This window comes from Aedes albopictus, chromosome 3 (assembly GCF_035046485.1).
Source record: "Aedes albopictus strain Foshan chromosome 3, AalbF5, whole genome shotgun sequence".
NCBI classification, from domain to species: domain Eukaryota; kingdom Metazoa; phylum Arthropoda; class Insecta; order Diptera; family Culicidae; genus Aedes; species Aedes albopictus.
This window is the reverse complement of record NC_085138.1, coordinates 442,610,759-442,625,985: the sequence shown is the minus strand read 5'-3', so window position 1 is coordinate 442,625,985 and position 15,227 is coordinate 442,610,759. Positions and strand designations below refer to the sequence as shown.

The following is a 15,227-nucleotide window of genomic DNA, read 5'->3' as shown; positions in this document are numbered from 1 at the left end:
CTTTGGAGATTCCCGGAATTCATTCGGAAATTCCAGGAGAAATTCCTTTAGGAATTCGTGGAGGAATTCTTTCGGAAATTCCTGAAGGAATCCCATCGGAAATTGCTGGACGAATTCCATTGGAAATTCCTGGAGGAATTCCTTCCAAAATTCTTGGAGGAATCCCTTCGAAAAATCTTGGATGAATACTTTCGGAAATTTCTGGAGGAATTCTTTCAGAATTTCCGGGAGGAATTCTTTCAGAAATTCCGGGAGGAATTTCTTCGGAAATTGCTTAACGAATTCCTTTGGAGATTCCTGGAGGAATTCATTCAGGAATTCCAGAAGGAATTTATTTAGGAATTCCTGGAGGCATTCTTTCGGAAATTTCGGGAGGAATTGCTTCGGAAATTCCTGAAGCAATTCCGTCAAAAAATCCTAAAGGAATTCCTTAAAAAAAATACAGAAGGAATTCCCTCCAAAATTCTTGGAGGAATCCCTTCCCAAATTCCTGGAAGAATTCCTACGGAAATTCCTGAAGGAATTCGTTCGGAAATTCCTGAAGGAATTCGTTCGGAAATTCCTGAAGGAATTCCTTCGGAATTTTCTGAAGGAATTCTTTCGGAAATTCCTTGGGGAGTTCCCTCGAAAAACCTTGGATGAATACCTTCGGAAATTTCTGGAGGAATTCTTTAGGACTTCTTAGAGGAATGCTTTTTATGATTCCTGGAGGAATACCTTGGGAAATTACTGGACGAATTCATTTGGAAATTCCAGGAGGAATTCCTTCGGAAATTGCTGGAATAATTTCTTCGGAAATTACAGGAAGAATTCCTTCGGAAATTCCTGAAGGTATTCTTTCGGAAATTCCTGGAGAATTTTTTTTCGGAAAGTCTTTTTGGATTTTATTTTTAGAAATTCCAAGAGGAATTCCCTCGAAAATTCATGGAGAAATTCCTTTACAAATTCCGTTAGAAATTCCTTCAAAAATTCCTAGAGGATTTTTTTTTTTGAAATTCCGGGAGGGATTCCTTCGGAAATTGCTGGACGAATTCGTTTGAAGATTCATGGAGGAATTCCTTTGGAAATTCCTGCAGGAATTCTTTCGGAAATTCTTAGGGGAATTTCGTCGGAAATTCCTGGAGAAATCTCTCCGGAATCTCTTGGATGCATTTCTTCTGAAATTCGTGGAGCAATTATTTCGGAAATTCCTGGAGGAATTGCTTCGGAAATTCTTGGATTAATTTCTTTAAAAATTCCCGGAGGAATTCCGTTGGAAATTCCTGGAGGAATTCCTTTGGAAATTCCTTCGGAAATTCCTGGAGGATTTTTTTCGGAAATTCTTTTTAGATTTTTTTTTGGAAATTCCAGGAAGAATTCCTTCAGAAATTCCAGGAAAAATTCAGTCGAAAATTCCTGGAGAAATTCCTTTGGAAATTTCCAAAGAAATTTCTCCATGAAAATTTAATTTAAAATTTAAATTTAATTCCGATGTTATTCCACCAGGAATTTTGCGAAGGAATTCCTTCAGGATTTTCCGAATGAATTCCTCCATGTAATTCCCAGAGAATTCCTCCAAGAATTTCCGTAGCAATTCCTCCAGAAATTTCCGAGGGAAATCCTCCAGGAACTCCCGGAGAAATTCCTCCAGGAAATTTCGGAAAAATTCCTCCACAAATTTCTAGAGGAATTACTCTAGGAATTTCCGGAGGAATTCCTCCAGGAATTTCCGAAGGAATTCTTCCAGGAATTTTCAAGGGAATTCCTCTTTGAATTTTCAAAGGATTTCCTCCTGGAATTTCCGAAGGAATTCCTTCATGAATGTCCGAAGAAATCCCTCCATGAATTTCCGAAGGAATTCCTCCAGAAATTTTCCGACGGAATTCCTCTACGAATTTCCGAAGAAATTCCTCGAGGAATTCCCGGAGGAATTTCTCCAAGAATTTCCGAAGAAATTCTTCTAGGAATTTTCGAAGGAATTCCTCTTGGAATTTTTAAAGGATGTCCTCCTGGAATTTCCGAAGGAATTCCTCCATGAATGTCCGAAGGAATTCCTCCATGAATTTTCGAATGAATTCCTCCAGGAATTTTGCGAAGGAATTTCTAAAGAATTTTCTGAAGGTATTCCTGCATGAATTTTCCGACGGAATCCCTCCACGAATTTTCGAAGAAATTCTTCGAGGAATTTCCGGAGGAATTCCTCCAGAAAATACCGAAGGGATTCCTCCAGGAATTTAGCGAAGGAAATCCTAAAGCATTTTCCGACGGAGTTCCTCCATGAGTTTCCGAAGGATTTGCTCCAGAAATTTTCCGAAAGAATTCATTCACGATTTTCTGAAGAAATTCTACGAATTTTCAAAGGAAGTCCTCCAGGAATTTCCTGAGAAATTCCTTCATGAATTTCCGGGTGAATTTCTTCAGAAATTTCCGGAGGAAATCCTCCAGGGATTTCCGAAGGAGATCCTCCAGGAATTTTCAAAGAAATTCCTTCTGCAATTTCCGAAGGAATTCCTCCTGGAATTTCCGAAGGAATTCCTTCATAAATTTCCGAAGGAATTCCTTCAGGAATTTCTGAAGGAAATCTTCCAGTAATTTTCGAAGGAATTCCTCCTGGAATTTCCGAGGGAATCCCTGCAGTAATTTCCGGTGGAATTCCTCCAGGGATTTTCAAAGGAATTTCACCTGGAATTTTCAAAGGGTTTCCTGCCGGAATTTCCGAAGGAATTCTTTCATGAATGTCCGAAGGAATTCCACCAGCAATTTTCGAAATAATTTCTCCAGGAATTCCTTCACGAATTTCCGAAGGAGTTCCTCCATAAATTTCAGAAGGAATTCCTCCAGGACTTTTGCGAAGGAATCGCTCAAGAATTTTCTGAAGGAATTCCTTCTGGATTTTCTCACATAATCCCCCAAACGTGTTTCTGAAGGGATGTTTGAAGAAGTTTCTCAAGTTTTCGTAGGAGTTCCGCAATACATTTTTGAAGGAATTTCTTGAGGAATTTACAAAGAAATTTCTCAAGGATCTTTCGCTGGAATTCCTTGAAGAATTTCGTACAGATTTATAAAAAAAAACCGAAAAAATTCCACAAAGAACTTATCAAACAATTCCTCACGAAATTTCCGAAGGTATTCCATAAGACATTTCAGACAAATGTCAAAAAAATTTCCAAACGAACTCCTTTAACAATTTCCGAGTTTTCCTTATCAAAGCATTTTTAAAGGAATTCTTCAAAGAATTTCCGAATGAGTTCCTCTAGGAAAAGCATTTCTTCAGGAATTTCTGAAATATTTTTTCAAGGAAGTTTTGAAACATTTTTAAAGAAATTCCTTATGGAATTTCAGAAGGGATATCTCATGAGACTTTTAGTGGATTTTTTTCAATATTTGCGAAAGAATTGCTTCAGGAATTTGGGAAGGAATTCTCACAGAAATTTCCGGATGAATTCCTCCAAGAATTTTTGAAGGTATTTCTCAAGGAATTTTCGGAAGAATTCCTCACGAAAACTCCAAAGGAGTTCCTCAAGGAATATTCTAAATCTATTTCAAAGAAATTCCTCAAGGAATTCCCGAAGAATCTTCTAAAGGAAATCGTAGAAAAACTCTCGTAGGAATGTCTTATGGAATTTCTCAAGGAGCTTTAGAGATGAAGGAATTCCTCAAGAAATTTCTGAAGAATTTGTCAAGGAATTTCCGGTGGAATTCCTCAAGGATTTTCGAAATAAATTCCTGAAATTATTTTTTAATTGATTCCTTTAAAAATTTCCGAATGCATTCCTCTAGCAACTTCCAAAGATATTAATCGAGGAATATCCGAAGGAATTCCTTTAGAAATTTTCAAAGAATTTTTTTCGGTAATTCCGAAGGAATTCATTAAAGGATTTTTCGAAGAAATTTCTCCAAAAATTTCTTAGGGTATTCCTCAAGGAAAGGAAACTTAGTTCGATTGGAATTTTTGAAAGAATTCCCTGAGAAATTCTTAAAGTCTTTTCTGGAGCTTCTCAAACGGATTTCTGGTGGAATTAAGAATGAAATTTGTAAAGAATTACTGGGGAAATTCTCAAAAGAATTTATGGTTAAATTTGTAATAAAACTTCTGGTGGAATTAATGAAGAAATTTCTGAAGGTATCCCCAACGGAATTACTGCAAGTTTTCCGAAGGTAATTTCTGCTGGAATATCTACATTAAAATAACCTGGAAAAATATTAAAGAAATTTCTGGAATAACTGGTGGATAAATTCAAATTCATGATGGCATTTGTTAAGAAATTCCTGAAGCAATATCTTGAGGAATTCCTCAGGAGTATAATCATATATGATTCATCCATTAAACCATTCCTGTTAATCACCCATATTTCATACTTTACTATTATTATTTTTTAAATGATGAAGTATTTGAACTCCTCGGTACTGCAAAGTGGTTTTCAGGGTAAGGGTGCTCGCCCCCCCCTGGTCGAAAAGCTGGCTACGCCCTTGGTTGCAATAACTTTTTGCCGTTCCAAATATTAATTTCACTTTTGGCTGGTCGAGGGGGAGGGGGGATAAAAATAATAAAGCATTTAATCTAAAAAATATTAAAAACTCGTCGGATTTGTTAAAGAATTTTGGCAAGACCCGCTATTCTGATAAATATTTTTTTATCTGCCCCATCAAAATGCCCAATGTTCAAATAATGCAGAATCTCTCGCACAAACATATTTTAGTTTCTCTCTAAAACATACGAGTCCTTCATGCAGTAATTTTCTCTATTTCACAGCTTTATCACATCTAATTAGGACTATGTTATCAATGTGAATTTAATGCTCTGCCTAGTTTACAATCAATTCTATTAGTGTATTTCCATTATGTAGACCTTGTTGAAATGCTCATTTGTTTGTCAATTCATGCTTGTATTGAGATAAATAAAAGCTGAGTGTTATCAGGTTGAAATGCACTTTTGGACAATATTACCAAAAACTTCAGCTAGGATAACTATCCTTTTCCTTGGTGTAGGTACCTGCGTACAATCGAATCAGATAGCATACACTCTACGCACTTGCTCGGCAAACTGTCTGAAGGGTCGAAGGTATGTATTTGTACCGTATGTGCGTGCAGCTATTATCCCCATGAAACGCATGAAACGCACAAATAACAACACTGTTTGCTTCATCCCAATCAGTTTATTGTGAGCCACGGCGGACAACGAACGTACCTATTTTGTAACGCTGTTGAATCGATTTTTCATTTGTGGAATTTTCCATACATAATCCTATCAGTGAAATGGCTACCAAAATTCCCAGAGCAATCTTCAGCAATGGAAACAGCATTCCAATGATCGGACTCGGAACGTGGAATGTGAGTTTTGATAATAGTTAATGGAACATTTTTGATTTTTATACCATTTTTGAACACAACTCCGCAGTCTCCGCCAGGAGCGGTTGCACAAGCCGTAAAAGATGCAATTGATATCGGCTACCGGCACATCGATTGCGCTCACGCGTACCAAAACGAGCATGAAGTGGGCGATGGAATCGCTGCCAAAACTAAAGATGGAACAATTAAGCGGTAACATGAATTGAGTCATTATTTTATATCGTACTGACGATTTCATTTTCAAAGGGAGGACGTATTCGTTACGAGCAAACTGTGGAATACGTTCCACCGACCTGATTTGGTGGAAGGCGCCTTGAAAGTTACATTGAAGAACCTCAAACTCTCCTTCTTGGATCTGTATTTGATGCATTGGCCGGTGGCCTACAAAGAGGGCGACGAACTTTTTCCAATGCGTCCTGACGGCAAAAGGTACATCTTCTCCGACGTTGACTATGTAGACACTTGGAAGGAGATGGAGAAATTGGTCGATGCAGGGCTGGTGAAGAATATTGGTGTGTCGAACTTCAACTCGAAGCAGATTCAACGAGTGCTGGACGTTGCCCGCATCAAACCGGTCTGCAATCAGATTGAGAATCATGCCTATCTTCATCAAGCCAAACTGGCTGCGTTTTGCGCTGAAAAGGGATTAATTGTGACAGCTTATAGTCCCCTTGGATCGCCGGCTAGGCCGTGGGTCAAGAAGGATGACATTGTCCTGTTGCATGATCCAAAATTGAAGATAATCGCCGATAAGCATGGTAAGGAGCCGGCTCAGATTCTCATCCGTTATCAAATTCAGTTGGGCCACGTGGTAATCCCGAAATCGGTGACCAAGTCTAGGATTGCCTCCAACTTTGACGTGTTCGGTTTTGAGTTGGACGCTGATGATATGAAGCAGTTGGGTGCACTGGAACGGAATGAGCGCTTTTGTCCGGAATTTGCAGCATACGGCCATCCACATCATCCTTTCGAAAAGGAGGAATAAGTTGTTTGGATTGATAACAGTAGTACTTATCCACATGCAAATTGATGCTTGTGGTCAATTCGCAGTTTATTGTCAAGCCTATCCACTATCTCTCTCCCGTCCCCGATGCCGATGAAATAAAATCGTCCGCGAAGCTGGGAAGCATTTGTTCCGAGTTTGCAAGAAGACATAATATGCATTTTTTCTAGTAGATGCATGCCATATTATCAAGGTCATCAAGGTGATCAACTTCAAGCTTTAATTTGTTGACTCATTCCAGAAGCTCAATATTAAAATATGATGTTCCACAACCTTGTAGAGTAGTATTTTTCCTGTAATTATCACCAAGGACACCACATTCTAACTCTTAAATATACGGCGTTAGAGCGCTGGCGCGCTGGTATTACCTACTCATTCTAAACGATCGAAAAATTCGACCGTTTGGTATCAGTAGGAGGTACTAACACTACCCTACAAGTTTGCCAAACATCACATTGTAGTAATAAGCTTCCGAACTGAGTTATAGGTAACGTTTTGAATCCGGATCTTTTTTTTCAAGCGTTTTTATAGAGTTTTTTTCTACCTGTTTCTGTGGTATTGGTGCTCAATAGGATAAAAAGGGAAGAATATGATGCAGAATATTTTTTCTGAATATCCAAGGTCATCCAAACTGTTCTTGAGCTTAGATCCTTAAGTCTACGGGTGTAACGGTGACTTTTTTTTCATAATACAAAGCTACGATTTGTATTTTATCATGTCCAGTAAGCCTTCTAGAAGTTCAATAGACCGTATCAGGTCTGTTCGAATATCCTAGGCCATCCAAACTGTTCTTGAGTTTAGATTCTTAAGTCTACGAGTGTAACGGCCACTTCTTTCATTATACAATGCTACGATATGTAATATATCATGTCCAGTAAGTCTTCCGAAAGTTCAACAGACAGTATCAGATCTGTTGGGATATCCTAGGTCATCCAAACCGTTCTTGATATTACATCCTTAATTCTACGAGTGTAACGGTGACTTTTTTCACAATACAAAGCTACGATTTGTATTTTATCATGTCCAGTAAGTCTTCTAAACGTTCAATAGAGAGAATCAGATCAGTCGGAATATTCTAGCCCGAGTAGAGGTCAAGTACGATCAAAACGTGATATTGGTTTGATTGATATAAGAGGTAAAAGTACTGGAAATAATAGCTGTTGCCGCTGGCATCCCTGCCTCAAACAATCTGTCGGCGGACTCCTCTCGGTTAAACCGCGAAGCTGATCTGCCAACCGAGAACATGACAGAACGAAGACGTGCGACCATGACAAATCAGATTTTGACGAGATCCATGGTGAACAGTGGCAAACCGGGCAACCAATATTGAAATCGGAATCCTAGCTCTAATTTGTGGACATTTTCCCCTTTTTTCTTTATTAACTATTGCATTAATTGAATAATTGTAAGTGCTACTGAATTCGAAACCTTAATTGTCAAAATCCTACTTAAAATCTACTAAAATTTCAGTTTCCTGAAGGGGTTAAAACTTAAGGCCTAAAACCAATTTGTGAAACTACATTTCTTCTTAAAAGTAAGATATTAAACATGCAATTAAACTATCAAATACTTAAGCTTACAACACGATTTACAGTTAGGGTCAGGCTAGCTGAATCGGGTCGAGCAGGGATTATTTGATCGCGCACAAACACTGAATGTGTAAGTAGGCATGCAAATGTAACCTTAAACATATTATAACACAATATATTTCAGTTTAAAGCTGTACTGCACCAACAGTCGTGTTTTTTGTGCTGCTAAGAACGCAGTGTCGCGTGCCTATCTCTGCTCCCCATCAACAGAGCTTTAAAACATTCACCACGATGAGTGCTAACTCAAAGGACAAGTCACCGGATGCCGGACGAGAGGTGGGATGCGTTAATTGCTCGCGCCCCGATTCGTTCGACAATTTCGTACAATGCGACCAGTGTGATGGCTGGTGGCATATGCGCTGTGCAGGAGTTACAAACTCCGTTTCCGAGCGGGCGTGGACTTGTGCGACTTGTTTGCCATTGAGTGTTTCCTCGTCTAGCAGTAACGCTGCTCGTATAGCCTTACGGCTAAAGAAAATCGAAGAGGAGCGCGCTATCCAGCGTCGCGAATGGGAGGCTGAGAAAAGAGCCTTCGAACTGGAGAAAAGGGCCTTCGAACACGAGAAAAAGGCCGTGCAGGAAAAATATAGGCTGCTGGAAGAGCAGCTAGCGGAACGAGTGGACGGATCTAGACGGAGCCAAGTAAGCCGGCGCTCAAGCATGCGGCGAGTTAGTTCCTGGGTCGAAAATCTTTCTACGAATCCGGAACTGGAAGGCGCCGTCGGAGGAGCGGTTCCGAGGAAGCTCGAAACAGAGGGCGCCGTTGATCGAACGGCCCAGGGAAAAGAATTAGTAGAAGCTCGACGAAGTGAATCGTACGGTGTATCAGCAGGCAACGAGGTCTCACCCGAATGCCACAAGCCACCAAACGAAGGACAGCGGCAGCAGGAATCGAATGCGAATCGAGTGCCCCAGTCGGCGCGGTTCGATGCCCAGGATGGACGATTGGACCTCAACGGGGATCAGCAGCGGAACACGGGCGCGTTTCCTAAAATGATCCCGAATAGTCTAAATGCGAATTTCAATGGTCGTACGGACACGACCGATGGTAACGTATCTGCCCTTGCACCCCCTGTAATGCCACCAGGTAAGCCACCAATCAGTAATAAAATCCATGCCAATCTATCCGCTCAAACGAGCGACGACCCGTACGGAAGTCTTCTAGCCAGACTAGGGTCTGTAAGTGTGTCTCCCAATAATGTGAGTCCACAGCCACCTTTTGTGACCGAGTCTGTCATACCAGACCATGTCACCCCTATCGTTTCTTTCCCCCCACCAGTCACGGAAAGAAACGAGAATATGCTAGGGCAAACAGTCAATACAGATTATGTTAGTAACAGTCAATCAAGTGCGCCGTTCCCTCGTACGACAGTTACTGTAGCTGACCATGCCCCTTCCCCCTCGCAGTTAGCCGCGCGCCAAGTTATGCCTCGCGATTTACCCCCGTTCTCCGGTGATCCCGCGGACTGGCCGATATTTATAAGTGCATTCGAAAATACAACCGTCGCGTGTGGATACTCGAGAGTGGAAAATCTAGCAAGACTGCAGCGTTGTTTAAAGGGTGCCGCGTATGAATCGGTTAGAAGTCGTCTTCTTCTACCAGAATCAGTGCCGCAAGTTATCAGTACGTTACGACTCCTATACGGACGACCGGAGCTGCTAATCAACGTATTGCTGGACAAGGTGCGGTCAACTCCCGCGCCCAGGGCCGAGAAGCTGGAGACGCTAATTCAGTTTGGTATGGCCGTGCAAAGTTTGTGCGACCATCTAGTAGCAGCTGGACAACAGTCTCACCTTGCGAGTCCTTATCTGTTGATGGAGCTAGTAGAGAAACTTCCTGCTCACGTGAAGATGGAATGGGCGAGTTATATGCAGCGCTTCCCAGACGTGAACCTGAAGACGTTTGGTGACTTTATGAGTACAATGGTGATTTCGGCAAGCAAGGTAACATTGTACATGGGCGCGAGCTGCACAAGCACCACGGACAGATCAAAACCAAAAACCAGAGGATTGATCAATACCCACATGAGTGAGTCGGAAATTCACAGACCAAGCCAGTGCTGTGTGTGCAAAGAACTTGGGCACGTGGTTCGGGAATGTGATACGTTCAATGGGCTCTCTGTTGACGAACGCTGGAAGGCTGTTCAAACTCACGATCTCTGCCGCAATTGTTTGAACGCTCACGGAACAAGAAATTGTCGGAATGCCAGGCAATGTGGAATCAACGGATGTACGTACCGACATCATCGCTTACTGCATTCAAACCGCAGTAATCGAACTACGAACGCAAATCCAGCTCCTAACATGGACTCGGCTGGAAACCATACGCACCGTTTAGACAATCAATCCCTACTCTTTCGTATTTTACCCGTAACGCTTCATGGACCCTCGAAAAAAATAAAGACGTACGCCTTTCTCGACGACGGGTCGCACCTTACACTCATCGAAGATCAACTAGCAAAGGACCTCGGTGTTGAAGGTAAAACTATTCCGCTCTGCCTGACCTGGACAGGAGATGTCTCGCGGTTGGAACCAAATTCGAAGCAGATACAACTGGAAGTTTCCGGGGCCGGTGGTAGGAGCCAACAGAAGTTAAACGACGTCCGCACCGTAAAAAAACTCGCGCTTCCTGGTCAAACGCTTCGAATGGAAGATCTTGGAAGTACCTTCAATCACCTAAAGGGTTTGCCCATATCTGGGTACGAAGACGCAGTGCCCCGTTTATTGATAGGAGTCAACAACTTGCACCTTACGGTTCCGTTAAAAGTGAAAGAAGGACGTGTTAGTGAACCAGTTGCTGTAAAAACCCGCCTTGGCTGGTGCGTATATGGAGGAAGCAGTAATCGGTTATCTACTTCGCTGAACATTCATGCGTGTCAGTGTAGCAACGACGGGGACTTGCACGAGTTGGTGAAGAACTTTTTCACCCTAGATGACGTCGGAAAGAGTTCAACCAAAGTATTAATGTCCGCGGAAGACAAAAGAGCGCAACAACTGCTTCAAGAAACAACTGTACGAATCGGTGAAAGATATGAGACTGGACTGTTGTGGAAGCACGATGATGTCGAGTTTCCCGATAGTTATGGAATGGCGATGCGTAGATTGGAATGCCTGGAGCGTCGAATGAGTAGGAATCTCTCTCTGAAGGAATGCTTGATGCGTCAAATAGAGGAGTATCAGCAGAAGGGTTATGCACATCGAGTTAGTGTTGAAGAGATGAAGCAAGCGGATCTCAAGCGCGTTTGGTATCTGCCGCTCGGAGCGGTGGTAAATCCGAAGAAACCAGAAAAAGTGCGGCTAATTTGGGATGCGGCAGCGGTGGTGGACGGGATCTCTCTAAACTCAATGCTTTTGAAGGGTCCAGATCAGTTGGCATCGTTAGCAGGAGTATTATTCCGGTTTCGTCAGTACAATGTGGCGGTGTCGGCCGATATTAGAGAGATGTTCCACCAAATAAGAATCAGAGCAGCCGATCGACACTCTCAACGATTTTTGTGGCGAGCTGATCCATCTATGCCGGCTGAGGTTTTCGTTATGGACGTCGCAACGTTCGGATCTACTTGCTCGCCTGCATCAGCCCAGTATGTCAAGAACCTGAATGCGGCGGAATATGCGGAGAAGTACCCGAAGGCTGCGGGAGATATTGTCAACAACACGTACGTGGACGACTACTTGGCGAGCTTTGAAAGTAAAACCGAAGCAACTGATGTAGCTGTACAAGTTCGAGCAATTCAACAAGCAGGAGGATTCTCACTACGAAACTGGCAGTCCAATAGCGGCGAAGTAATTCAAGCTCTGGGAGAACCTTCAGCGGTAAGTGGAAGGCATTCGTTTCAAGACAAAAGCCAGACATGTGAGCGCATATTGGGCATGCTCTGGCTCACTGATGGAGATGTGTTAAGCTTTTGCACACAGCTGAAGGACGACGTGCAACAAATCGTCTACGGTGACTCAACTCCAACAAAAAGACAGGTGCTTCGGTGTTTAATGAGTTTTTTTGATCCTTTGGGATTGTTGGGCTACATCCTGGTACACGGTAAAATACTGCTGCAGGATATCTGGCGAGCGGGTACCCAGTGGGATCAGGAGGTTGAAGAAGAACACCGGAATCGCTGGAGAGATTGGATTACACTGCTGCAGCAGATTTCGACAATCAAACTGCCCAGATGCTATTTTTCTGAGGCTACACGGTTACATTATCAGCAATTGCAGTTACACATATTTGTGGACGCAAGTGAAGCCGCTTACGCTGCCGTAGCGTATTTCCGGATCGTCGATCTAGATGGAATAGTTCGATGTGCATTGGTATCAGCCAAAACTAAAGTGGCACCACTAAAGCCGCTGTCCATACCTCGGTTAGAGTTGCAGGCGGCTGTTCTTGGAACTAGCTTGATGCGTTTCGTCGAGGAATCTCACACCCTGGTGATAACACAACGATATTTTTGGTCAGATTCCTCCACCGTTCTAGCATGGCTCAAAGCAGATCCCAGGAAGTATAAGCAATACGTGGCCTGTCGAATCGGCGAAATTCTATCCGTCACTGAAGTAAACGAGTGGAAGTGGGTTCCTACGAAATTGAATCCTGCAGATCTAGCAACAAAATGGGGAAGTGGACCTTCGCTGGACGCCAAAAATATATGGTTTAATGGACCGGATTTCCTGCAGAAACCTTTCGAAGAATGGCCCAAACAGAGTACACTTCAACGGACCGTGGATATGGAATTGCGTACATGTAATGTACATACCGAGGCTACAGTGAGGTTACCATTGATCAATTTTGCTCGGTTTTCGAAATGGGAAAGGCTGCATCGAGCTACAGCCTACGTACACAGGTACGTGGGAAACCTAAAACGGAAATCTCTTGGTATTGTACGGAGTAGCGGATACCTCACTCAAGCGGAGCTTCAACTGGCCGAAATAACGTTGATTACGGGAGCCCAGTGGCAGGAATATCCATCAGAGATGGTAGTACTCCAGCGTAACCGAAGTCGTCCAGAAACCGAGAAAGAGAGTCTGAACAGACAAAGCGTATTGTATCAGTTAACACCATTTGTCGATGAAGAAGGTGTATTACGGATAGATGGCAGAATCGGCGCGGCGAAGGATGTCTGCATCAACACGAAGTTTCCAGCTATTCTTCCTAGAAAACACCGGATTTCTGAGCTCATCGTGGACCTGTTTCATCGGAAGTATCAGCATGCGAACTCGGAAACCGTAGTGAACGAGATTCGGCAGCAGTATTATATCCCGCGCCTCAGGACGGTAGTTCGGAAGATTGTCAGTGGATGCCCAGTGTGTAAAGCACGTAAAGCGGTTCCACATGTACCTCGCATGGCTTCGCTTCCACCAGCACGCTTGGCATCCTTCACCAGGCCCTTCACATATGTTGGCCTAGACTATTTTGGGCCATTGGTGGTTAAAATAGGGCGTGGTAATGCGAAAAGGTGGATAGCGCTTTTCACCTGCCTTACCATTCGCGCTGTACATTGCGAGGTAGTGTGTAGTCTATCTACAGACGCATGTGTCAAAGCTATACGTCGCTTCGTATGCCGTCGCGGCGCGCCAGCAGAAATATATTCTGATAACGGTACTAACTTCCAGGGTGTCGAAAGGATATTAATGAAGGAAATTCAGCATGGTGTAGCCGCAACACTGACCAGCACTACAACCAAATGGCTCTTCATTCCTCCTGCCTCCCCCCACATGGGTGGGGCGTGGGAGCGTATGGTTCGTTCGGTTAAGCAGGCCATGATCGGAGCCTATCGCAGTGACAGAAAACTGGACGATGAATCCCTGCTTACGTTCGTCATCGAAGCAGAGAATATCGTTAACAATCGACCCCTAACTTACCTTCCCTTGGATTCGGCGGAGAGTGAGGCGTTAACCCCCAATCATTTTCTTTTGGGGAGCTCTTCCGGAGAACGGCAGCCCGGTGTGGACCTCAACGCTGATCCGGTAACGATAAGACATTCTTTGAACATGATCAAACTTCAGCTGGATCGCTTCTGGACTCGGTGGGTTAAAGAGATGCTGCCAACCCTAACTAGGAGGACTAAATGGTTCGGTGAGGAAAAGATGATAGCAGTAGGAGACCTGGTGCTGATTGTTGACGACGGGAACCGAAACAGCTGGACTAGAGGACGAGTGCAAGAGGTCATACCAGGAAGTGACGGCCGGGTTCGCCAGGCTTTAGTGAAAACTGCGAGGGGATGTCTGCGGAGACCTGTGGCTAAACTAGCAATCCTTGATGTATTGGATGGTAGTAAGACTGGCACTGGTGGCCAGCATTACGGGGGGGAGGATGTTGCCGCTGGCATCCCTGCCTCAAACAATCTGTCGGCGGACTCCTCTCGGTTAAACCGCGAAGCTGATCTGCCAACCGAGAACATGACAGAACGAAGACGTGCGACCATGACAAATCAGATTTTGACGAGATCCATGGTGAACAGTGGCAAACCGGGCAACCAATATTGAAATCGGAATCCTAGCTCTAATTTGTGGACATTTTCCCCTTTTTTCTTTATTAACTATTGCATTAATTGAATAATTGTAAGTGCTACTGAATTCGAAACCTTAATTGTCAAAATCCTACTTAAAATCTACTAAAATTTCAGTTTCCTGAAGGGGTTAAAACTTAAGGCCTAAAACCAATTTGTGAAACTACATTTCTTCTTAAAAGTAAGATATTAAACATGCAATTAAACTATCAAATACTTAAGCTTACAACACGATTTACAGTTAGGGTCAGGCTAGCTGAATCGGGTCGAGCAGGGATTATTTGATCGCGCACAAACACTGAATGTGTAAGTAGGCATGCAAATGTAACCTTAAACATATTATAACACAATATATTTCAGTTTAAAGCTGTACTGCACCAACAGTCGTGTTTTTTGTGCTGCTAAGAACGCAGTGTCGCGTGCCTATCTCTGCTCCCCATCAACAATAGCAAAAAAATGTTCTTGGGACTTCTCACCAATAGCCAAATTTGATATTTGAAGATCATCAACCAAATAGCTCGCTGCTATTGGTTAGCTCTCAACAACAGCGCAACATTGGTTTGTCTCAAGAGCAAACTCTTGTGTCTCTGACAGATTTTGGGCCGCTGAGTCCAAATCCGGGCTCAGATTGCTCCAGCAAGTCACAATTTTGAGCTTTACCTCAGATTATAGGGCAAAATATGCGATTTTGGGCTTTTTTGACTGCAAACCATTAAGTATGGAAATATGTTTTTTTCAGCAATCAAAGGGTAAATTGGTCAATTAACATCTAAAATAACGACTCATGCAACATATTTCAATTTATAAAAT

General features: G+C 42.9%; 2 protein-coding genes across 4 annotated transcripts; both read left to right on the top strand.

Annotated features, from left to right (window-relative positions):
- The first annotated feature begins 5,107 nt into the window (after window positions 1–5,107).
- Window positions 5,108–7,489, top strand: LOC109425952 (aldo-keto reductase family 1 member B1). Its single transcript, XM_019701357.3, has 3 exons — window positions 5,108–5,310; window positions 5,378–5,520; window positions 5,575–7,489. Exons 1-3 carry the CDS (start codon window positions 5,236–5,238, stop codon window positions 6,311–6,313), a joined length of 957 nt encoding a protein of 318 aa, XP_019556902.2. The 5' UTR covers window positions 5,108–5,235; the 3' UTR covers window positions 6,314–7,489.
- On the top strand, window positions 7,482–14,862 carry LOC134289903 (uncharacterized). 3 transcript variants are annotated; one of them, XR_009998740.1, is made up of 4 exons: window positions 7,482–7,736; window positions 7,802–7,990; window positions 8,045–14,723; window positions 14,778–14,862. XR_009998740.1 is itself a non-coding variant. In XM_062856625.1 (2 exons), exon 2 carries the CDS (start codon window positions 8,152–8,154, stop codon window positions 14,392–14,394), a length of 6,243 nt encoding a protein of 2,080 aa, XP_062712609.1. In that variant the 5' UTR covers window positions 7,482–7,990; window positions 8,045–8,151; the 3' UTR covers window positions 14,395–14,859. The 3 variants fall into 3 exon arrangements, 1 of the variants encoding a protein (XP_062712609.1); XR_009998741.1 differs by having other exon boundaries at window positions 7,482–7,990; window positions 8,045–14,469; window positions 14,535–14,723; XM_062856625.1 differs by having other exon boundaries at window positions 7,482–7,990; window positions 8,045–14,859.
- Window positions 14,863–15,227: the final 365 nt, after the last annotated feature.